We start from the raw sequence: 26,036 nt of genomic DNA on the forward strand, positions 1-26,036 counted from the left end.
AAATCTAACTTTTAGAAGATGGGGATGGGAAAAAAGGGTCATAAGAATCAAATCCAAATCTGGCCACTGAGCTGCATCCTACGGCCACCATAGTTCATCAGCTTGAAAATGAAAGCTGAGATCACTCTCTGCAAGATGCTATAAAGCTACGTGGTTCTCAAACCACATCTTAGTGAACCTGCACAAAATCCCCTGGAAAGTCTGCCCAAGCTTGTCAGACACAGAAGACCTGGTGTAGAGACTGAGAATCTGTGCAGTGTCTGGGCTGCACGAATTCAGTGGATTTACGGACCACACTCTAAGAACCACTCTCATAAAACTTCAGCATCTCAAAGTGGTGATACAATTTTAGATTTGTATAAAGTCCTGTGGTATTCTTCTCTTGCTCATTTGTCTTCTGAGTCCTACCCAGTAGTTCAGGGTTTATTCCAGGTTCGGCACTCAGGGATCACTCCTGGCAGGGCACAGGAAACCATGTGGTGCCAGAGGCCAACCTCGGTCGGCCGCGCTCAAGGCAAGCACCTACCCACTGAACATCACTCTGGCTCCTAAAGTCAATCATTCCCAAAAACCTGTCACACACTTTCCCTATGGTTATTACATTCTAAGAAATCATTTTTAATTATTTCCAACTTTAACACTGTACCCCACTGAGAGAATGACATACTAAAGTAACTTGAAGGAAACTAAAGATGCTGAGGGAAAAAAAATAACAAATATGCCACACATTTAAGAATCAGAATAGTCCAAAACAAGGAAACTTTTAGTTGATGGAAATGTGAATCCAATTAATACGCAATCTTTATACTGTACTCAAGAATCTATCAATGAATGGTACTGAAATTTGTTTCTAACCTACAAAACCAGGGAAAAAAAAATGCTTTAGCTTAGGGAGAATGGTAGGCCACTGCAATAAAGAATGATTTGTTCTAAAATGACCAATCATTTTCTTCAAAATTCTCTTTTAGTTAAGTGGAGGGATAAGCTTGAACATTCTAACTTTAAATTTTTCATCCTAAAAAACCAAATGTTTAAAAAAATACAACTTGTCACTCCTTTATCTGTGATGCCAACAGTACAATTCAAACCAAGTTATACTTTTAAAAATACAATATTAATAGACTGGAGAATAAAACAAATTATTTGATGTTTAAAAATACGATGATGCACTCAATCATAAATATCTTTGTACTGTAATTCATGGTAATTCAATGAAAAGAAAAAAAAAATACTAATGATGCATAAAATGAATTCCTTCTGGCCACAGTTTCTGCCAATTAGACATGCTCTTTCTAGCTGCTGTGAGAATCTATATAGTTTTATATTTTAGCCTCATGACTCAACATGTCTTCGAAGGCTTTTGTAACTTTTTTTTTTTTTTTTTTTTTTTTTTTTTTTTTTTTTTGCTTTTTGGGTCACACCCGGCGATGCACAGGGGTTACTCCTGGTTCTACACTCAGGAATCACTCCTGGCGGTGCTCAGGGGACCATATGGGATGCTGGGATTCGAACCCGGGTCGGCCGCGTGCAAGGCAAATGCCCTACCCGCTGTGCTATCACTCCAGCCCCGGCTTTTGTAACTTTAGCTTTTCAACACAGTGGTAAAACTAGTTTTATAACATATAGTTAAATGCTTGTTAGGAAAAGGGCCTGACCCAGCTCTGAAAAAGAAAACCAGTTCCAGTGAAAATGAAGCACACACAAAAAAAACAGGATTAGCAGAAAAGATGAGGCTCAGCTCAGGACACACCTGTCCTTTGCACGGAGACCACCACACAGGCACCAAACACCTGGACAGTCCAGACAAAACCCTAAGTCAGGCCCGAATCTCTGCAGTGAGAGAAAACGGGGAAGTTTACACGTCTAAGTTGATAGATTTTCACAATCATGATATGCACCTTTTAAAAAAATTCAATTCACTCCCACGGAAGTTTTTGTTCCTAAAGAAAACAGTAAACAGGTAGCAACAATAATAAAATTCACTTTCTTAATTTATCTCAAAAAATAAGGTGATTTCACATATGAAAAAGAGGCTAAAGCTTTCCGTAAGGTGACACTCCAATACTTATCTTTGTGGTGGTTTTTTCGAAGCCCTTACTCAAACGCCAACATTCTGAGAAGCCAGAGAAAGCTCCTTTTATCTTCCTTTTACCCTTGAAGCAGCAGTGGCTTGTAAGAGTCAAAAGACAAGCCTATGCCGTACTTTTCCGTTTAGCAAAGTATTTACTATACTTACTCTACCACTGTCCCGAGTTAATCTTGTGATTGTGCGCGTGCGCGTGTGTGTGTGTATGCATGCATGTACACATATCAAGTAGAAAGAACTGGAAGATTACCTTTCCCTTAAAAACTGGATGTAGGGCCTTGAGCAATAGCACAGCGGGTAGGGCATTTGCCTTGCATGCGGCCGACCCGGGTTCGATTCCCAGCATCCCATATGGTCCTCCAAGCACCGCCAGGAGTAATTCCTGAGTGCATGAGCCAGGAGTGACCCCTGTGCATCGCTGGGTGTGACCCAAAAAGCAAAAAAAAAAAAAAAAAAAAAAAAAAAAAAAACACCGGATGTAAATACCATATTATCCAGACTATTAAAATAAACCTTCAAAATAACCTAAATCACTGATGGCTATGTCCTTGGGCAATACATAAAGACTACAGGCTAACATCAAATACAGATTGGCAGTAAGGATTTAGCAGCTATCTGCTGAATTGACTGTGTGGTCTTAGGAGGAAAGACAGAACTACTCCTATTCAGAGGATGTGAAGAGTCAAGGCACGAGGAAGGAGGCACAGAACTCGGATGACAGTGACCATATTTTCCCTATAAAGCTGAGATAAAATGAGACCTAAATAAGATTAAATATAAGATATTAAACAAATGGGTGCAGAAAATTCTCAGAGAAAGCTTCATGAAGCGGGGGAGGGAGGGAAATAGTACAGGGGTTAAGGCACTTGCCTTGCACACAGCTGATCTCAGTTCCATCCCTGGTACCCCATATGATCCACCTGAGTCCTGTCAGGAGTAAGTCCTGCGCACAGCCAGGTGTGGCACCAGACAAAACCAACCCTCCCTCACAACCCCCCAAAAAGAACAAACCAAAAAAGGCACAAAAGCTCCAAGGAGGTAAGTCTGGCTTTGAGAAATACAGTGAACGCTGAGTATGTAAAGGGGAGCAGAGAAAGGACAGGAGAGTGGAGAGATGGAGCTCACGGGTGAGAGCCCAGCACTCCCTTTCTCTCCCGCACTGCTCCCCCCGAAATACCGCAAAACACCAGAGGTACTGACTAAGGCTAGGAGACATTTTTAACCATTCAAACATTAGTAAATACAATAGTCTAGAGAAAACAATAAGGAAAATACTCAAATAACTGTGATCTTCATGATAGTCAAGTTTTACAAACAAACCAGTCATCTCACCACTAGGCCAACACCTGATGGATCCTTGGAACAATCAAGCAGAGAGTCTGTATAATGTTCATTTACAGACTGAGGAAATGATGAAAAGTCAGCCCAGAGTCCTACTTCATGCATGTCACAGCAGTGGAACTTGAACCACATTCTATCCCATTTGAGAAGGTACCTCAGGCTGAGGCCTAAATATTAAGGTGCAAGGCTGGAGATATGCGTGGGGGGCCCACAGGCAGGACTCCACCCACTCCAGGACAAGGCTATTCCCAACACTGCCCTGTCTCAGGTTACAAACAGGTATGGACAGAGCAGACTCTTGAACAAACCCTATCTGACTGCTCTGACCTTGAGAAACAGTGAACGCTGGACAGAACTCTAAGACAGAACCCGCAGCGGCCAGGGAGAGAGCACAAAGGGCTGGGCCCGGCCTTCAGGAGGGAGACACAGGGGTGTCCCAGCATCCTCAGCAGCAGCTCCTGAGCACTGCTGAGTGCAGCCCAAAGACCGAAAAATAATTAAGGAGAAATTTTAAGTTTAAAATTAAGATTTCTAACAGGGGAGGGGCCACTGGAGAGATGGCACAGAAGTTGAGTTTATCTTGAGCAAACACCCAGAATCCTAAGTGTGGCTGCCATCAGCAACTTGTCCTCATCAGGAGAATCACCCGGAGGGACCTCCAGGCTTACTAGCCCGTTCACCACTCCCTACCCTAGAACAACATTTGTGGTATTTTCTGAAGGGGAGGGGAGGGGAGGAGCCAAACTTTTTCACTGTGTAAGTTTCAAAAAGAATACTTCAATTTTGAAAACAAAGTAAATCAAGTATTTACTTAAATAACACATATAGTAACATGAATGAAACCATAATAAAATAAAATGTTTTAGCCTATGGTGTAATTATACAGGGCAGAAGTAGTCCAAAGCACAGTAATTTGTTCATTCGTAGATGGCAACATATCCTTCGGACAGATATCATTCATTAGGGTAAAAACCTTTAAAGTATTTTCAGTAATTATACTGTACAATAAAAGAAATGATGAACTGGAAGTATTTCTGAGTTCAAATTTACTAGGCCTTTACAGTGAAAACAACAAAACCACAAATGTTATTCTCTAGCACTATAAACTGAAAATGTCGAGAAAACAGAAGCAACTCAGGAGTAATAAACTCTCCTTGTCACTGAGACTGCTGCCTACAACATCTTATGATGAAAAAAATAAATAAATGAAATAAAATAAAAACAATGACTACCTATGGTTCTGAACAGGAAAGAGTGAGCAAGGCCATTCAAGGAAGTTATCAGAGACTGCGAGCATCATGCTGCAAGAACTCAAGAGTCTATGAGGGCCTGGAGCATCAGCACAGCAGGGAGGGCGCTTGTCTTGCACCTAGTCAACATTGATTCAATCCCTAGTACCCAATATGGTTCCCCTAAGCCCTGTGACCTCTGGGTGCAGAACCAGGAGTAAGTCCTGAGCACAGCCAGGTGTGACCCAAAAACCAAGGGGAAAAAAAAAGTCCATCAAAGAGGCGCTTACAAGATATAGACAACAATACAGTGAACTGAAATACATTAAATATACTTAAATCCATGAGTTCAAAAGAAAACTAAGGGAGCAAGGAAGAAGAGTCACTGCTGAGGATGCTAACAAGCCAGCTCATTACAGTGATGTTAGCACAAAAAAAAAAAAAAGGGCGGATAGGGGCTGGATTGAAAGCACAGCAGGTAGGGCGTTCGCCTTAGACGCGGCCGACCCGGGTTCGATTCCCAGCATCCCATATGGTCCCCTGAGCACCGCCAGGGGTGGTTGCTGAGTGCAGAGTCAGGAGTAACCCCTGTATTGCCAGGTGTGACCCAAAAAGAAAAAAAAAATTAATTTTCTATATTCTGGCTTTCCTCTATAAACTATACCACTGGGTGTAACAGCTGCAGAGTAGATAGAGAATCTTATGTTTCTGGAAGCATGTCAGCTACTAAAGAGAAAATGATCAGCACTTCAATGATCTTAATCCATACAATACAAACAATCAATGACTGATACCATCACTGGACATTATTGCATATACAAATGGAGAAATATGACATTATAAATAACACTACTTATAAAGTAGTTATGAAGTGAGTACTGGGGATCAGGGGTTCTGACTTGAGGATGCAAGTCCCCATAATTCAATAACCAACTTACGCATTTGCAGGCAATAGCATAAACAGAGGACATGCTGAACGATTCCACAGGAACGTAACCAGCGAAATCCAGGCCTTGGAAGCTCCTCGGCAAAGGGCAGCCAACTCCGTTAGTTCTTGCAAGTATCTTTATTTGAAACAAACAGCTAGGCCATTTATTTACCTACACTCTGTACCTGCTGTCACGCCACATGGCAGGAGAGAATAGTTCCAACCCACAAAGCCTAAAGTCTTTCCAGGGTCGCCCCACCCCCCTTCACCGGAGAGCTCAGTGGGACAGGCTGCCTCAGTAAGGAGCTGCAAGCTTCATCTAGGGTCAGTCTCTAGGACAGCACCTTGGCTGCAGAAAGGCACACGACAAACAAGCAGCTGACCAGCAGTCACAAGAGGAGACAAGGGAAACAAAAAAAATAAGTAAAAATAAAACAAAAAAGGAAGAGAAAAATTTTGCCAAGTCTTGCTAAATAAGATAAACAATAGACCTTTTTTAACACAATAGTGAGGGCCCAAAAGGGTAGAAGGAAAACACATATAAAGAGCCAAACACATCAACCTCACTGAGTGAAGTTTATTTGTATACTGTAAAACCTGTTTTAAAAAAATCAAGAAAATTAGACATTTATGTAATAACCATGTTTGATATTAAAAGTCATATTTAAAATTACATCGTAAAAACATTAGAGTCCTTTAAAGAAGTCATATTGGAAATTGGAGGGGCAGTAGGGTGGGCCACACCTGGTGGTGCTCAGGGATTGCGCTAGGGTTATCTGTGTGCAAGGCAAGCCCCTCATATCCCCTGTACTATCTCGCTGGTGCCCCTGTCCTTAAGCAAAATATGATGTCCAGGATTTGTTTTGAAAAATACAGAAAAGGTCAAGTGAATGGATGGAGGTAAAACTGGAACAATAGTGTCAAGAGTGGAAAACTAAAGCTAACATGTCATATAATGTGTATGTGAATATGGGGGTCACACATCCAGTGGAACTCAAGGATCACTCCTAGCTATGCTTGACAAACTATATGGGGTGCCAGAAATTGAATTCCAGTTAAGCTCAGGCAAGGCAAGCACCCCACCCACTTGTACTATCTCTCCGGCCCTATGATACTCTATGACACAGGGATAAAAACAAAACAAAACAAAAAAAAACTCTTTTTTTTTTTTTTGCAGCAAAGGAGATCAAACTCAGGATCCATACATGCATGACGGGCTTTACTACTGAGCCACATCCTCAGTTCCCATGTAGCATGGCACCGTCGTCCCCTTGTTCATCAATTTGCTCGAGTGGGCACCAGTAACGTCTCCACTGTGAGACTTGTTACTGTTTTTTTGGCATATCTAATACACCATGGGTAGATTGCTGGGCTCTCCGAGAGGGAAGGAGGAATTGAACCTGGGTCGGCTGCACTACCTTGTGTGCTATCACTCCAGTCCCAGTCCCCATATAGTATTTCCTAATGTACACAGTAGCAACAACATGGCCACTAAACAGAAATAAAAAGCGCTGGACTGCAATGCAATGCAGACACACTTGTACATTTCTTAATTGTCATTGTACATTATTTAGAAAGAGAAAATATTCATGTTACCTATAATTTCTCTAAAAACCTTATCTTGGTGCAAACCCATAGGAGAGAATTAACTTCTTTTATTATGAGAAGCCAATAGAAACAAGGCCATCTCTAGCACATACAATTTTGTGAAAAGCTGAAAAGAAATCCATTTCTAAAACTGCCTTCCTCCATCATGACCTTGCAGAATGTTTATTATATGACGGGGCACCCTCAGACATAGTACCATTTCCACATGCCTTACAATTTATTCCACTCTAGGAGCTTCCCAGTGGCAAGGAAAGGCGAGCTCCCAAGTGCAGAGACCCCCTTTCTGCAAGCCCGTCATCTAGAACAGGAGCTCCGCCAGCATGTGAGCAAGCGGTGCCCGTTCTTTAGCACTCAGAAACAGAAGTGAGGTGGGCAGTATGCTGAGAGACTGTGGTAGCCCTACCATTCCTTCCTGGATATTTCAAAATATTATAATTTCTGCCAGAAATGCAGTTTCTTTCCCCACTGTAACAGAGCCAGGCAATCAGTAAGCGCATGAGCAGCACTGCGGGCTCACCATCATTTCTAGGCAGGAGACAGGAAAGGACATTCCAGCAAGCCAGGCAAAGCAAAGTCCCACTACATACCATTCTACTAGGGTTACTGCAAGAAAACGAAGGGCCTGATCAGACTCCTAATCTCCTCTAAAACAGGGAAGTCCAGGGTCAGAGCAATAGTACAGTGGGTAGGGCACTTGCCTTGCACGCAGCCAATCTGGGTTGGATCCCCCAAATCCCATATGGCCCCTGAGCACCACCAGGAGTAATTCTTAAGTGCAGAGCCAAGTGTAACCCATGAGCACTGCCAGGTATGCACCCCTCCTCAAAAATTAAGTAAAAAGGGAAGCCCTTCCTTGATGAAAGTACTCTATTTAAAGAGAACACAAGATTAGGACTCGGGTACAGAATGAGAAACAGACAAGAGACAATCAATGCTTCAAAGTGTACAGTTTCATGTCAGTTACACCTGACTGGTGGGGAGGGGAGGAAACAGGAGCCAAGGCTGACTGTGTTCAGGGGCTACCTGGGCTTGCAAGGGACCAGGCAGGGCCTCTCACATGTGCTCCAGCTTCTAAGCTACCTCCCAGGCCATGTCTGACTTCAGTTAAAATATATACTGTCTATATCACATATACCAAAACCAAGCTTAACAAATGCAGGTACTTCCTTCTCTCTTTCTCTTAATGTCTCTCCTAAACGTTTAGACAGTCTCCTTCTAGGAGTATTACATTGATATTGCACTGGGAAGGGTCACTGTACCAGGGTCACTGTCAGCCCGCTGCTCATCCATTTGCTTGTGCGGGCATTAGTAACAGAAGGGTAGTACAGTAAATGGTTTATTTTATACCTAAGTTATGACCAGCCCCCTTCCCCCCTGCCCCCCCCAAATCAAAGCACCTATTCACATTTCAAAAGAACAGAAACCAGAGATAAAGTTTTACAGAAAGAATGGATTATTTGTATTCTGAAAATAGCAGGAAACTTGGCACAGTAACTTTGAGGCAACAGAAATTCTAGCTACTAACAAAATATTTTATATAGAATCCATTTAATATTTAGGTCAATATTAAATTTAAGGCAGTTTTATAAATTAAAAAATTATAAAGATTCCTTTCCCAAACCCTCCCATCCACAATATCAAATTGATAGGACTAAACATAGACTTACTTGGGCAGTTAGAAAGGTATCATCTTCACCTTCTTGAGCTTCAATTTCCTAAGTAAAAGGGTATACAATAGCTTTGCTTTACAAATTATCTGGGTAACATGAGAATGCTTTTAAGCTCTACCTGACTATGCCCTGTGCGGGCTCAGTGCAGTGTCTATGATACCGTGGGTACTAGGTGCTTAATGATTCAGACTGAAATTAGGCACACCAATAAAGAATCAGAAAAGACTCTTTCTTACACCTTCCCTTCACTAGTCTTGGAGAACAAAGGTGTCTGATGCATAAATGCTATCAATACTGACTCACCCTATTCCACTGATTTTCTTAAGATGTGTGGACATACCTCAAAAGAGGCCAAAATGGGCCACTTCACTCAAAGATGTGTCAAATTAAATGTTCTTGCATTAAACTTACATGTTCTCCCCATCTTTCATAATACACCAAACAAATGCAAACAACTAACTTTCAATCTACTGAAGAAGAAAAGAAAGAGGAAAGCCACCCCCGGGCACGCTGGCATAGCCAGAGGACGACTGCTAGCATCTGTGGCGCAGCAGGAGCACAGCCACATGTACGTGTCTGAGATCCTGGGGGCTGCTGCTGGGCTCGGGGCCACAGTCCAAGCACCACAGCAGCACGTTCAAGGTGCTGCATAAGAACTTAACGTAGAATAAGTACCAACTTAAGAGCATACCAGCTATGTAAAAATTGTTTATGTCTGTGGAAGATAATAAGCAAAAATTTTAGAGACTATCTTAGGTAGCAAGTTTCTGGTTTATAAATAAAAGTATCTTGTTTTAATTCTGAGACTTCTACATTGAACTGGAAAAATACTTGTCATTATTTAGTACTTAATTTATCTGTGTCACATTTTAATAAAACTGACTAAAGACCTGACTTTCGATGTCCTCTTTTTCTATATCTTCTATTCCTTCTGCCTCTATTAATTCATGAGATTTCTTGTTGTCTTCTGCAGTAAGTAACTCCTTGGAAAGCACATTTTCTTCTTCATTTTCTCCAGATTCTTCAGAATCCTTTAGCTCGTCATTTCCATCTTGCTCATGAGTCTCTTGATTCTCCAATTCACAGTCCTTTTAAATGGTAAGAAAATTTGGTACAACTGGAGGAAAAGTAGGCTAACTACCAAACGTTTTTTGTTGATTTATCTCCCTACTCTGACACTCTCAAAGTCAAAGTTCAATCATTTACTTTACATATCAACTGTATCTTAAAAAGTAAGAGAGTTTGGTCCAATACCCAGCTCATTAAACTCTACATTCCCATTCATTCTCAAATCTCATGCAAAAATACACTAACTGCACACCCACTAGAAACGCCCTCAAGCTGCAGGCACTTAATTTTTACCAGGTTACAGACAGAAGCTGCCTTAAAAGACAGGCTTCAAAGAAACTACCTGAAAATACCTTTGAGGCAGGGTGGGGTGGTGGGGGATGGGGTGGGGATGGTGAGAGGGATACTGGGATCATTGGTGGAGGTGAATGGGCACTGGTGGAGGGATGGGTCACTCGTGGAGGGATGGATCACTGTATGAGTGAAATGCAAACACAAAAGTTCACAAGTTTGTAACTGTACATCACAGTGATTCTCTAATAATTTTTTTTTTTTTTTAAAGAAAGCAAACAAAGGGGCCGGAGCGATAGCACAGATAGCACAGCGGGTAGGGCGTTTGCCTTGCACGCGGCCGACCCGGGTTCGATCCCCGGCATCCCATATGGTCCCCCAAGCACCGCCAGGAGTAATTCCTGAGTGCAGAGCCAGGAGTAACCCCTGAGCATCGCTGGGTGTGACCCAAAAAGCAAAAAAAAAAAAAAAAAAGCAAACAAAAAAAAGAAACTACCTGATTCCTCCTTGGGCCACAGTTGATTTAATGTCTTAAACCGTTTAACATAAAATTAACTTTTAACAAACAACAAAGAATCTCAACTGTTACATCAAGGTGTGTTCTTGAAAAAGTAATGCAAATAATTCAGTATATTTGGTTCAAAATCGATTTATTTCATTGGAATGCCACAATGCTGGAAGACAGAACAGGACTGTCTCTGTGAAGGGAAATGTTTGCCCTTCAGCATTTGTCACTTGAACAGAAACAGAGAAGCAGCAATCTGCTTAGCTTTCTCTTTTATGAACTTGAGAAACGAGTGAAGAGAATAAACCCTCCTTCTCCCTTCCCTGCTTCCTAGAGATCTAAGAAACCCTTTCTGGGTTGAAAGGGAAACACAACAGCTCATTATTCATAATTCATACTAACTGCAGTGAGGGACCAGATGTTTCTGCAGAAAACGGCCATGAAGAAGAAATCTGCCTGTTTCAAGACAGAGAACATGTGGAATAGTAGTCCCACCAACCTTATCAAAAACAAGTGGGGGACACTGGAGATTAAAAATGGGAGTCAGCAGTTTATAATGGTAGCAAAGGTGTTCCTCCTCAAGAAATGACTGAAGGGATATCACCAAGTCCTTCACTGATTCTGAAATATCAACTATCTTGATGGCCATTTCATTTACAAAAGGAATCAATTCCTACACCATTCAAGTATCTACGCACTGCTGCCAGTTAAGTTTCAAAATTATTACTCACTCTGGGAAACTAGGAAGTTCATTTAATTTCTACCAAGTATTTCACAAAAGCTACTTTGGGGGAAAATATACATGTACGTATGTGTACACACAGGATTTGAAAACAGATTCTTGCTCTTCTAGATATTATGAAACATCTTCTAGATGTTTATAATCTACATCTTCTAGATTATGAAACAAACACATCCTTTGTGGTACCTATAAGTAACAACTATTATGCCAAATAGAAGTATGTATTTCCTCTTAACACTGTCATTTTTATGAACTGAAGAGCTGAAAGAAAAAAAGACACTTGAAAATGGAAAGTTCCTTTACTAGGTCACAATGTTTTTCTGGCATATGGATAACTTTAACTTAATCATATAAACACTAGGAGACAGTTAAAGACAGTGAGAACAAAGGAATACCCCTGGCAGAGGTTATACCACAAAGGATAACAGAACGCCAAATTGAAGTTCTTAAAAAAACTACAGCAAAAGCTGATTACCAACACACAATAACACTGTTGATGGATTCCTGAAGTAAATATTTCCTTAAACTATCTGGTTATTCTGGGGTATTTTCTCAACCAAACATTTCTCTCTCCAAACTGCTCTCCAAGTGAAGCAGGGACCGAAGGGAGTGAAGATAACCTGAGTGTGGTGCACGGAGAGAGGCAGGCAGAGAGCTATGAGCTGACAGGATCAAGCACACAGAGATCTATCACAACATGGACTAACTGGACACAGAGAACAAGCATATGGGAATATAACCATACATGCTATCAGAGGAACCAGTGCATAATTTTGCACATGCCACAGAAGATCCACAATCAATATGTAGCAGGTCATGCTTCATTAATATGAAAACAAACCCAAACCCCTATAATTAGAAAGAGCTGGCATCAAGAGCTGCCACAGCCCCAGCTAATATGACACATTCTACTTTTCCACAGGTCAGTTGAGAGAACAACTCTTCTTAGCTGAAAGCAATCTGGCTTATTCTTTTTAAAAAGCTAAAATGAATTTCTCAATTTCATTGTTACCCACTAACACATCAGCAATTTTCTCTGAAGGACTACCATTAGTGTAGTCTGTTTATTATAGTCAAAAGCAAAATTCAATGGGCAGATGGAAAATGCATGATCAACATCCTCCACTGCAGTATGTCGTCCAGGAACAAACACCCTCAACTGGCCTGTAGCTGCTCTTCTGGGTCCACGGCCTCGCATTTCTACTTAAAAGTTATTGGCTGTATTTCTGAGAATAACATGGATGATAATAGATACACAAGTCTATTTTACCTACATGCTTCCATATCAGCTATTCAGGTTAAATGCATGAATTCATCATGCAAATACTAGGCCCAACATAGACGTCTTAACCTGTAATGAGCACTTTACCTTGACAAAAGCATCATCTTCCACAGAAGCATCTCCACTCAACTCATCTGCTTCCTGTTTTTTACCTGCGAGAGAAGGAAAATGGGCTAACAACCAGTACTTTAAGAGCAAAAACCATTCCGTTTACCCCGCGGTATCGTGCTCCACTCCCAGTAACCTGACAAAAGCTAATGCTGTTAGCTTCGAAAGCCGTCCAGTCCAAACTCTCCCCAAAACACTTCAAGATCAATGTAACACTACTTTGCGAAAATAAGCTAAGCAAATCGTCATCCTATTTATGAACTAATCATCTAAACTGACTTACTGCTGAGACACTCTTCCTCACAACTTGATAATTCCTATCTCCAATCTTCCTCAGAGTGAGAAGCACCTCTCAGCAGAGCAAACTCCAAGATGCATGACCCCTCAGGAAGACTGCCTAAATGTTCTTCCTCTCTGTAACCTAACTGGACTGCTTATGAACCTAGGAAATAACCTAATTCTCATCTTGAGCAAGGGAAATGGTTTCTCTGAAATTCCACAACTGACACCTCAGAATCCACCAGCTGGTCCTACACTGCTTGGACTCTGAAAGTACATCCTGCTTCACCAAAGAAACTCCTTAAGGACACTGACTATTTTCTCGCTTTCCTCTGTGGGCCTAAGCAGAAACAGTACTGGGCACTTAACACAATGACTGATTAAAAAAACAGTAAGTTTCAAAGAAAAAGTGAGAGATTTAACAGCTTCAAGGCAAGCAAAATGTGCTTTGAGAATGAAAACTATGAGTCGTTTCCAGCAACAACCCGCACCTTTAAAATATTACAAATTGGTGGCTAGAACTTGGAAAACGTTTTTCCCAGAGCTAGTTCTGAAAGTTTATTTGCAGGTTTATTGACAAAGACTGAGCCGTAGCTCACAATAGATCAGAAATGCAGCTACAACTTGAGTATGAAAAGTTGCTTTCAATGTACTCATTCTATGTGAATGGATGCTTTTGTCCTAAAGCCGATTAATCACTTCTGCAGGATTAATCACTTCTGCAGAAACCGCCAGGTACCTCTGTCTGAGACCCCAAGGCAGAGAGGACAGGCTGTGCAGGAAGAGGAAGAGTTGGGTCACGTCCCGTCCCCCAACTCCATCTACTGCCAACCTCCCCTCTGGCCAAGAGTGAGTGGTTAATGGGGAAAGAAATCGAATACTAAGCCTTTCAGGTATGTGAAAACAAGATTAAAAGTGGAGATCTCCCTCTTAGCTACCTAGTCCCTGAGCACGTGTTGGTTAAGGTAGAAACATGTAGACTTAGTATGTCCTTCACTTCTTACTTGGAATGTTTCCTTTTCCTTTTTTTTCTTTTCTTTTTTGTTTTTTGGGTCACACCCAGTGATGCACAGGGGTTACTCCTGGCTCATGCACTCAGGGATTACTCCTGCAGTGCTCGGGGGACCATATGAGATGCCAGGAATCGAACCCGGGTCAGCCATGTGCAAGGCAAATGCCCTACCCGCTGTGCTATCACTCCAGCCCCACTTTTGTATTTCAGGGAAAATAAAAATTGAAAGTAACAAGAGCAACAAAGAAGAGCCTATTCAACAGGAAGTGTTTATTAACCTTGAGGGGAAAAAAAAAAAAGATCAGAGCCAGAGAGATGGCTCAAGCACTGCATGTGGGAGACTAGGGTTCACTCCCCAGCATTTAAATGATCCGATGACCTTCCTACCAGTGAGCCGGGCGTGGTCCCTGAACATAGCCAGATGTGCCCCCACTTCCTGTCCCAAACAGAAAGACCATCCTTGGGGTTGGAGCAATATTACAGTGGGTTGGGTGCTTGCCCTGCTCACGGCCAACCCGGGTTGGATACCTGGCATCCCATATGGTCCCTTAAGCACTACCAGGAATGGTTCAGAATAAGCCCTGAACACTTGGTCCAAAAACAAAACAAAAAAGGACGATCCCTCTCTGAAAAAGCAAGCAGTGAGAAAGAGCTCCTAAAACACTATGACATTTGAGAGAGCCGACAAGACAGACACACTCAAGAGAGAAACAAGACTTTAAAGACGTAGGCCTCAACACACAACTCCAAATAAACTAGAATGCCAAACTCAGGGGCAAAAGAGCTTTCTATGGGAGCAGGCTTTGTATGCTGGGGTCCCTGGTTCAAGCCCCACCAGAGTGGGAAGGAGGAAGGGAGGGAGGGAGGGAGGGAGGGAGGGAGGGAGGGAGGGAGGGAGGGAGGGAGGGAGGAAGGAAGGAAGGAAGGAAGGAAGGAAGGAAGGAAGGAAGGAAGGAAGGAAGGAAGGAAAAACCAGAGAGGTGGGATGCCTGCCTTGTACACAGCAGACCCAGGTTTGATCCCGGCATCCCGTACAGTCCTGAGTTCCCCAGGAGTAATTCCTGAGTGCAGAGCCAGGAGTAAGCCCTGAGCATCACTGGGTATGGCCCAGAAACTGAAAACAAACCAGTAAAGGAGAACTGGGGGGGGGGGGGACACAACACACAGGATACCTTCAGACCACAGCAATAAATATTTACTCCTTACTACATGAACTGCTTTAAATTTTATAAGGCACTTAAAATAGTTCAACTGATTTTTCCAAGCACCCTACAGTACGTCAGACAGGTAATCACAATTTTACAATAGAAAAAAATGAACTTGAGAAGTAAGCTAACTTGTCCAAATCTAGTAAGTGGTGCTGTCAGAACTGGAAGACAAGGATTATCATTTCAGTCCTAATTTCTTCACAACATCCTCCCCTAAGCACCTATCTAAAAGACATATTCTAATAAGAAGCAGTCCATGAACTCATCTCTGAATGGCAGGTCTCAATCAACATATTGACCAATAATTACACTGTGTACATCTCATGGTGAATTTCACATTAGTTCACTTAGAAGTGAACTCAGAAGGGTCAGCGGGGTGTACATTTGCTTAGAACACCTGGGTTCGATTGCTGGCACCACATATGGTCCCCTGAACCTGCAAGGAATTATGTCTAAGCTCAGAGCTGGGAGTAATTCCTGAGCACTGATACCCCCCACATATGCAAAGAAAAAGGCAAAAGTGAAGTACACTCTGAGACCAATCGTGGAGCAGATAGCATCACTGCTTAGGTGACTTCTGAGTTACATCCAAGAACTAAATACTTTCCCATATATTACTGTATTGCAACATCGTTATCTGCTCGGACCTGAATGTCCATGTCTACATGAGGAGAGGAACACTGAGAGGCTCCTCTGATTACTGAGCTACTAAAAGCTTCAGCTCAGACCAGACTACACGGCTCCAAAAAACCCATAAACCCAGCAGTCTGACGGCTTTTTAAAATGCTTTCTTAGTGTCCAGGTCCCAAAGTCACCTTAGAATATTTCCTGAATGTGAAACAGAGATGAAAGACCTTGCACCCTGACACACAGAAGAGGCAAAAGAACACAACAAAGGTCCAAGCAAGCTGTCCGTGCTCTGTCACACCCACCACTGCAAAGCACTGATTCGTTCAGCCCGAGGAGACCCAAACACCAGGCAATGGAGCCTCCAACACTTGACATCCAGCATCAGGGTTATAAAAACATCAAATCTACAGGCTGCCTTGTTTTTAAAAATCTATTTCCATAACCTGTAACTCCGAGTTTGTTTAATACATATAAACAGGAAACTAAGCTGTAATTTCTTCCTTTGTAATAAAAACTGTACCACCTTTCCCCACAGTCACATTTCTATACGTTACGATGCGCAAGCTCTAGCCAGCAGCTCATCTGACGCTGCACACACGGCACACACCCCAACATGCCTGTCGATCTCAGCACTAAGTCCTTGGTCGGAAGCTTGTCACATGGCAAGCCTGGATTTCTACTCAGTCCACACTGGGACAAAGGCTAAGGGGTGATATGTGAGCCATAAGGAGCACCATGTACAGCGCCACACACGGACAAGGCCACCTCTACACAGTCCTAACTGGTGTGTGTCACACATGAGAAATAGGGGAAAAGCATTGCATTCCAGCACCACCAAAGTGAACTTTTAGCACAGTTTGCACTTACAAAATAGAAAAAGAAAAAAGAAAAAGGGCATCTCAGGGGCTAGTGGACACACAAACCCAGCGTGCAGGTGTGACCCTGCATGCAGGCCTGAGCCTGAGGGGCACAGCCCCACAGGCAGCCAGGCACTGCAGAGAGAGCAGCCCAGACTCGTGCATTTTGTCCACACCCGGCACCCATCCACATGATCACCACAGAAGCCTGTGCAGCAGGAGCCCCCGCAGCCGCCTCATCAGCCCCCAGCTCCAGCCCTGCAGTCCTTCAAAGAACCGGCATGTGCTGCAGAAACAGAACCAGTCGAAAGGACAGGAGGTGAGCAGGAGGAAGGCAACGACAAAGCTCAACGTGGACTGAAGCCTCACCTTACTAAACCGAAGAACAAAGCTAGAAAAATGGGAAGACTAAAGAACCAACTTTTTAAAAGAATTAACTCATCAAATCTTCATCTGGCTATTCTGAAATGACATAAAATATACTGCAATGTTCTTTGTAAGGCTCTAGGGTCTGAAAGTAAACATGTATACTCCCCAGGGTGCTGATGTCAGGAACACCTCATTATTTGTGATACGTAAACTTATAGAGTCCTTACAAATTCTTCTGAAATCACTGGATCCAGACATCTTTCAAAATTTAGAATATTCAGGGACTGGAAAACTCATGCCAGAGCTAATATAAGTACCTCGCAAGCAGCTGACCCCATTTAATTCCCTGGTTCTCTGAACACAAAGCCAAGAGTAAGCTCTGAGCACCCCTCTACCCTACAGGACAATTCAGTATTTACAATATTCAGCCTCTGGAAGAGCAAGATGGTATATATATAGCATTTATTAACTAAATATAACTGTCCTCAGTAGTTTCTGAATGTCTCTCAGAACATACACTTTGTATGCTGGAGGCATGGGTTCAATCCCTAACAGCCCATGGTCCCCAGCGTGAAAGCCAAGCACTGGGCCAGGGGCGTCCCTAAGCACTCCCGGTATAGATACCAAACAAAAAATAAACTGTGTCCAAACACATTTTCTTGTTTGTTTGGCTTGCATACCAATTTTATACACCTTTAACCTGGTGCCAGGGAAAAATGTCTCTTGGGCAGAAAGAGATCATGAGTGGGGCCAGATAGACAGTACAGCAGGTAGGGTGCTTGCTGTGCTCATAGCCGACCTGGGTTCAATCCCCAGCATCCCATAAGGTTCCCTAAGCACTGCCAGGAACAATTCCTGAGAGCAGAGCCAGGAGTAACTGCTGAGCCATCACTGGGTGTGGTCCAAAACCCAAAAACAAACCAAAAAAAAGAAAAAAGAAAACGCTGATGTTCAGTCCCATGAGAACTGAGACTAAATCTCTGCAGAAGGAACGTGCCGTCTTTTTTTCTTCCTCACACCGGACTGCGTCCACAAAGCTGCCTGTGATATTTAAAGAAGCTGAAGTATGAACACAGGGATAAGGTTACTGTTTTGCACATTTTCTTGACCGAAAAAAGTTTAATTTACTTAACACCAAACTGAGGCTGGAGAGATAGTAAGGCGGGTAAGGCGCTTGCCTCACATGTGGCCCATTCTACAGGGTCTTCAGAACTGCCAGGAGTGATTCCTGAGCCTGGAATAAGCCCTGAGCATCAACAGGTGTGAACCCAAAAAAACATAAAACCAAAAATCACTCCAAAACAGAGCCACAGAGTTCACACACTTGCTTTGCATGCATCAGGCTGGGGTTCAATCGCCCCCACTGTAATGGTCCCTCAAGCACTACCATGAGTGACCCTTAAATTAAACACAGAGACAGGAGCAGCCCCTTGGCAGTGTAAGGGATGGTGCAAAAAATAACAGAAAAACAAGCATCAAAATGTTACCCATTAAATCAAGTATGGCATAAAACTAAGTTGCTGAAAATGATAAAGTCTCCTCTGAGCACAGGTACTGCACACTTTGTTTCAATAAAATATTACATACCTATGGATCAATTCAAGAACTGGTAGAGTTGGTAGAATCGATCCATAATTGGTAATTAACAACTGCCACTTTTATTTGTACTTTGGGGGATATCTAATTTTAAAAATAAAGAATTTTCACTTTTTAAATCACTAAGTTTTTCTTGGTGCCAGGAATCAAACCCAGGGTCATTTCAACGTTTCAATTCTGGAAAACAAGGCTGGGGCAATGGTTTAAACAGCCAGAGCACAAGCTTTGCATGAGGAGGCTATTTCCATCTCCAGCACCTCTGAAGAACAAAACACCAGCCCAATGCAAACACTTACCCACAGGTGTGATTCCAAAATAAATAACACACACAGAGAAGAAAATAAGACAAAACAAAACCCAGAGGATAGGCAGGGGGTGCACACTGCATGTATGACTCACTAAGTTTATCCCCCAGCACCAAGAAAAACAAAACTCTAGGAAATATAACATAAAGTCATAATGCAAACTATTAATTCCAGGGTCCACAACTGACATGGAAGACTAACTCAAGACACAGGAGCTTATAAAGTGAATAGTTAACTCCTGGAATCAGACATCAAGCTACTTCTACTGCAGTATGTGAAAAACCTGGGGCAGGAGAGATAGTACAACAGGTAAGATGCTTTTCTTGCATGCTGCAAACCTAACCCCAGAACCATATATAATCCCCAACTCCTGCCGAGAGTGATCCTTAAGCACAGAGCCAGGAGTAAGTCCTGAGCAGCAGTGCTGGGTGTGGCCCAAGAACACACACACACACTATACATAACGTATAATATGTATATATTACATACACAATAGTTGATTAAATCAGTAAAGCCTATGCTTACATCCGAAGCCCTATTCAATCTCTCCCTTAATTTCTGATTCCAGGTACTAACAATATCATTTCTCTAATTCCTAGACAAGTCTTATACTTAGTGAGTAGATTCTAAAGCCTGAGTTCCTTCCTCTGCCTCTACTCTGAACCGCATAAAGAGAACTTATCTTAGGAAAAGTGCACTGTCTTCAAGTTCTAGAAAATTTTACCTCTCCCTGTCAGCATTTCTGACCCATTCAGAATATTTGATACAGTAAAACAGTAGAGAGTTGCACAAGACAAACAGAGACTTTAATGGCTATATTGTGAAAGTGTTGGATTTGTGAAATGAAAATGACAGATAAAACTTCTGAGGCTGGACAGCTAAAGGCATGAGTCAAGTCCAGCAACTACTCAGTGAAGAATAAAAGGCTAATGCAATGATATTTGTTCTTAAAAAAACAATTTTTTGCTTATCTATGGATAAGGAGAAGCCATCAGTACTATTAGTGATATTTTGGGGAAAAGAAAAAAAAAGAACACTTATTTATTTATTGGAAAACTGCCTATCTCTAACAATATGTACTTTCTACAAAGAATTAAAATAAGCACCTGGGGCCAAGGAAACAGCTCAATAAGCTGGAGCACATGCTTTGGCATGGAGAGACCAGTGTTCCACTGCACAGACACCTCAAGGCCCCCCAGCACCGCCGGGTGGTAACCCTCAAAAACAGAGCTGGGAGCTGCCAGTACTGTCCATTGCAGCCCCAAGTCAAAAACAAAAAAAGCACCCAAAGATACTTTTATTTTTATATTTTTGCTTTTTGGGTCACACCCGGCGATGCACAGGGGTTACTCCTGGCTTTACACTCAGGAATCACTCCTGGCAATGCTCAGGGGACCATATGGGATGCTGGGATTTGAACCCGGGTCGGCCGTGTGCAAGGCCTACCCACTGTGCTATCGCTCCAGCCCCCAAAGATACTTTTAAAAGCAGTTCAAAAGAACCTTTAGTTGGCACTAGGCACATAATAAATGTGAACTTTGTTAAAATAGGTATAAAAGACCCAAACCCTTACCTCATGCCTCCTGGCTTATCTAAGAAGCAGACCTGGTAACTCTACCCTGGAGATCTTCTGAATGGCCACGGTTCTGATTCAGGTCTGGCGAACCAGAGAGACACTTTGTACGGGAGGAGGCCTGGGTTTGACCCTGAGAACTGCTGGGAGCAACCCCCAAGCAAAGAGCCTGGAATTAAGCCTGAAGCAACACCAGATATGGCCCCAACACCTAAAAGCAAAGTTTCCTCAACCTTCCCAATACATCTGAACAAACTCTAGTTATGGAGGCCAGAGCCATAATACAGGGGGTAGAATGTTTGCCTGGCACATGAGAATCTGGGTTCGATCCCTGGAACCCCACATGGTAACCCAAGCACTACCAGAGGAATTTCTGAGCAAAGAATGAGGACTAAGCCCTAAGCACTGCCAAGTGTAGCCCCAAATTTAAAAAACAAAAAAACCTTACTGTTTAAACTGTATTTTGCACACCTACATTATATAGTTGATTACTGTTTTTCTCTTTGTTTTGGTTTGGGGGCCACACTCAGCAATGTGAAAAGGCCACTCAGTTCTGGGCGAGGGGTCTGCTCTGAGCAGCCCTGAAGGAGAGCAGATCCAGGCCTCAGCAGACAGGAAACACATACTGTCTACTGAACTAACCCTGCAGCCCTCACACAAATTGTAGAAAGCTTTGTACAGTGAAGATTATACTGTTCATGATGTTTTTCACAAAAATTTAGGTACTAGATGTCTGGCTAAACCTACAGAATAAAATTGTACTTGTTTTTATAGAAGAAAAAATAAATTTTCTATTGAAGTTTAATATTACGCATGTATTTCAGGTGTGAACATCAAGTTAAGATGCACATTACATAGAACTGTAAATACTGTACCAACCAGCCATATAAGTAACCTTTACTTAAGTTTTAGAGGTGACACTAAAGCCTGATAATTAAAAAGAATATGATATGTCATTGTTGGGTGAGCCAAAAAGAAACTTTAAAGCCATAATCTCTAAACAAACTAATGAGTTAGCTCTACCAGTTTAACCACTTTCCGAGCACACACCCAAAGGACAGTAAATACCACTGGGAAAGCTTTCTTCTAGGATATTTAAAAGCTCATTACAGAGAATGTAATATTACTTAAAATGGAGAGTCCATCTAACTGTTACAGTTCTACATATTAACAATATGCAAACAGGTTTCATAAATATAGTGGTTATGAGCATCAAGACATAAGCAACATTCATGACAAGTCTGAATTTGCAATAACTGCATCTAAGAAATAATCTAGGGACAAAGAGATAGTACAGGGGTTAGGCCACTTGCCTGGGGCAGACCCCAGACCACCAGAGGGAGGGACCCAAACAGACAGCAGGGTGCAGCCCAAACCCTTCTCCCTATTCACCAACCCCCCCTACACAAAATACAGACATAGTGATCCTACATTTGTGAGAGAATGAGCTTAATAGTTTTGTCAAGGCCCATGAAAAGCTTCTCATTTTCTTATCATTTAAATCATATTTGCTAGCTTATTGTGAGAATCATTTACTTTCCTGCCTGAATTAACATGACAGCACTGAAGTCCTTTCTCTGTCCTTCTCCCTTCCTAATAATTTATACCAAAGACTCTCTACACCGATTGAGGCCTTAGGAATTTTCCTGTTCTTATTTATCTACTTTAATTAAATAGAAAGCACTTTCTTCTGACTCCTGGCAATACACAATGATTAAACTTCAGAACTATGAGAGCCTTATAAATGATGAATGAAATTTCCAATTTTACAAAAGAGAAAAAAGAACAAAATGAAGAAAAAGTGGCAGGACCAAGATACAATCATTTTAAAGGTAGCTAATTCTAAGTTAAATAAAATTTGGCAAAAACAAAATTACTTTTTGCGTGTCCTTTAATTTTTGAGTTCTTAATTCAGCAACTAAACTAAAAAAAAACCTAACATTGTATTAAACAAGATTTTGTTTTTAATAAATATTTAGTTTAAAATATCTGTTGAGGGGCTGGAGTACAAGCTTTGCTCCCCAGAACCATAAGGATGCAAGGGTTCCCTGAACAAAAAGCCATACCACCACAGGTGTGACCTAAATGCAGCCTCCCTCCTAACCTAGTGATTGCTACTGATATTCTATAGGTTTCCTTATCCTACCTTGATTTCTAAAAGTCATGTATGTGTTTTTTATTAATTTAAGCCTTAGTGTCACCTATAAGTATCTGTTTTGAAGACTAATTCAAAGTAAGTTCTTGGGGGGGGTTTATACTGTATTCTTTGTAAATCATAAGATTTGCAAACAAATGACCAGTGGAGTTCAAGAAAACACACTATCATGTGTGTCATGGCTTGACAAAAATAGTCTCATTAGTCTCATTAAGTACTCGATAGGAATCAGTCACAGAAACTCTAATGTATTTGTAACTTCGAAGGTCTACAAGGTACTGTTAACATCAGAGTGATAAAAAAAATCAAGTATCCTTATACATTAAAAAGATACTGATGTAATAAATATACTGAAAAGCTCAATATCTTTAAATTTTTCCTACTGAAATTTTCTCCAAGAGTTAGATAAATGAAGTTCCTATGAAAAGCAGGGAAAGTAGGTGAGACTGAGGTTACTTTTAGGTGCTAAAACCAACAGCCAAAAAAAAAAAAAACCCAATAGCCAACCGTAATATTTCATATCATGATTATCTACTTGATATCAAACTATCACAATGTGCTGAGTGACATGAATCAAACTGCTCTTAAGAAACAGCATTCATCCCTAGTGTCCTGATTTCTCAACGGTCAGGCTTCCTCAACTCTGAAATACAGCAGCAGCATTGCCACATAAGCTTCTTGGAAAAAAACTAGCAAATGTATCTCTCAAAATCATATACTGTATCAGTATCCTTTTAAAAGTCCCAAACCTCCAAGATAACTTTGTTACACCTCTTCCTCCTCTGCCTTTCCCACCTCACTCAGGCAGTTTCTCAAAGTGTTTTTCAAGTTCCTTTGGCCCCAAGCCCTGATGCCTGCAAGCACAGGAAGACACAGGGAGCCAGTATCAAGCTTTCCCTGGCCTTGGGATCTATAAGCGCTGAAAACCAAAACCACAATATTCTCCTCCTTTCTGAGTTAGTCCATTCACTTATTTACTCTCGCTGAATCAATACGGTCTACCGACAAGTGGTCAAAAGGACTGCCCCTAAGCAGTACACTCGCATTGCAGGAATTGGGTCCAGACAGCTGATGTCCACCCACTGTCACTTTCATTGGCAAAGGAGAATGGGGCGGGGTGAGAAATTTGATATTATTCAAGTAAAGAATCCCCTTAACAAAATTGTTTTAAAACACCCAAACCTAGGCCCCAGATGGTTAAAACTGGTTTAATTTTTTTTCACTTAAAACCATTTGTAGCTACTCACTAAAATCATTCTATCCTGGAAACAAATTCTGGTCAAGTAAACAAGTAAAAAAGTAATTAAAAAAAAATCTGAAACATATGCCTACAACTTTGAGTTTTTTTTTAACCTTGCTAATATGACTGAAGTATCTTTTGAATTTCACTAAAAAATTAGAAATGTGTGATAAGCACCAATTAAGTTGACCACGTCAAACAAAATACCAAATAGAAAGGTTAACGAATTTTAATATGCTAGAGAAAATAGCAGGGAACCAAGGTGAAAGATTTGGTAGGAATTCCACCATACTCTTATGGGGCAAGGTGGGGTGGACTTACATTAAAGTGTTTTTTATTCATCAGGTCTCCAGTTGTAAAGGAAGAAACATTATGAAACTTGCAATTATTTTTTCGGGAGCAATAAAAAACAGGTCTCTCTTTCAGGACAGCATTAGCCAAATCTTAAGGGTTACAAGTCACCCAGAGTCTGGCTGGCATCGTTAGCTTTTCTTCCTTGACCCAAGAAGGCAGAGTGCCAGAGGGAAACAGCAACGTGTAGCATAAAACAAACAGGGCAAGTGGCACAAGAGAGAGGCAACTTATATAACAAAGTAGATGTTAAAATATGTTCATAACTGGTAATAACCTTTGCCTTTGGTTGGTTTCTTGTTTGGAGTATCAGTTGAAACAGTTAATTCAATATTATCTGGATCGCCTCCTTCCTCTTCAATAGCCTACATTAGAAAGAGAAGTTAATATGCTACAGGATCTATCTAGGTTTATTTTATTAAAATGAAATGGAAAAATAAATTTAGCAAACCTCAAGCCTCAAGACATTAGAATTGCCAGTCATTTCACAAACCAACTTCAAAAAAAGGGGGGAAAGGCAATTAAACTACACCCAGTGGAAGAAACTTTGGGGAGGGGGAGAAACAGCGCCCCTCTCAAAACCACCAGGTTGGCCTTTGAATTCTCCCGAGCCGAGACCGGCACATCATCCCACGGGATGGTAACTGAGCCGAAAGCCCAACCTTCAGGGCTGCGGAAAAGTGGCTGGGTGCGGAAAGGATGGACTCAGAGTATCTTTGGCGAGTTTCGGGAAAGCAAACTTAATCTCTCCTCCAAGTGCAACTACAACGCACTCTCCGGGCCAGAACGCCCCGTCGGGGTGGGGCGAAAAGGGCAGCGCGGCAAGCTGCAGCGGCGTGAGCCGGCCGGGACGCAGCGCGGCCGCCGCCGCCCCGAGGCCGGAGGAGACGGTTGGGCCCGGGAAACCGTAACGGGCTCCAGTTGCCCGAGCAACCGGTCCCCGCGAGGCCAGCGGCGCGCGGCGGCGCCGGGGAGGCCGGGCGGGCGCGGGGCGCGGGGCGGGGGCGCGGGGCGCGGGGCGGGGGCGCGGGGCGGGGGCGGGCGGCGGGGCGCGCGGCCCTGCTCCGAGCGCGCGCTGCCCCCCACCCCCGCGCCCCGGCCCGGCCCGCCGCGCGGCTCACCTGCTTGAGGCGGGACAGCAGCACGGTCTTGACGCCGGTGACGTCCAGATTGCGGCGCTTCAGCTCCGACTTAAGGTCGATGACCCGCAGGTCGCTCAGCTTCCTGGCCTCGGCCGGGCCCGCGGCGGCCGCGCCGGCCCCAGCGCCCGCGGCGGCGGCCATCTTGCGAGCGGGCGGCGGGCGGCGCGGGCGGGAGGGCGGCGGCCGCGCCGACTCGGAGCGGGCCGGGCCGGCCGCCGGGCCTCTCGGCGCTGCGCACAATGAGCGGCCGCCCCGCCCCTGGCCCGCCCCGCCGGCGCCACCTGAGGCCCGCCGGGACCCGGATGCGGCCGCGCCTGCGCACTCGCGCGGAGGCGGTGCCGGCGTGCCGGGCGGAAGTGGCCGCGGCCCCGGCTCGGAGCCCCAGGCCGCGGTGGGGGGCGGCCGGCCCTGCCCACCTCGCCCGCGCCCGCCCGACTCCGGGGGTCGCGAGCGGCTGCGAC

General features: G+C 43.1%; 1 protein-coding gene across 18 annotated transcripts in view; it reads right to left on the bottom strand.

Moving 5' to 3' along the window:
- The window catches only part of SLTM (SAFB like transcription modulator), a 50,075-nt gene extending 24,337 nt beyond the window's left edge, over positions 1-25,738 (bottom strand). For 5 of the 18 annotated variants that reach the window (XM_055118073.1, XM_055118067.1, XM_055118066.1 and 2 more), the window contains exons 1-6: positions 25,555-25,738; positions 24,711-24,798; positions 12,838-12,902; positions 9,753-9,950; positions 8,860-8,907; positions 2,337-2,504 (exon numbers count right to left, since the gene is read on the bottom strand). In XM_055118073.1, coding sequence (XP_054974048.1) covers positions 2,337-2,504; positions 8,860-8,907; positions 9,753-9,950; positions 12,838-12,902; positions 24,711-24,798; positions 25,555-25,716 — 729 coding nt within the window. In that variant the 5' untranslated portion in view covers positions 25,717-25,738. Of the gene's footprint in view, positions 1-2,336; positions 2,505-5,594; positions 5,721-8,859; positions 8,908-9,752; positions 9,951-12,837; positions 12,903-24,710; positions 24,799-25,554 lie in introns of all 18 variants that reach the window. The other 13 variants (XM_055118075.1, XM_055118072.1, XM_055118071.1 and 10 more) reach the window with 5 other exon arrangements.
- Positions 25,739-26,036: the final 298 nt, after the last annotated feature.

The sequence above is a fragment of the Sorex araneus genome, chromosome 10 (genome assembly GCF_027595985.1).
Source record: "Sorex araneus isolate mSorAra2 chromosome 10, mSorAra2.pri, whole genome shotgun sequence".
Lineage (NCBI taxonomy): Eukaryota > Metazoa > Chordata > Mammalia > Eulipotyphla > Soricidae > Sorex > Sorex araneus.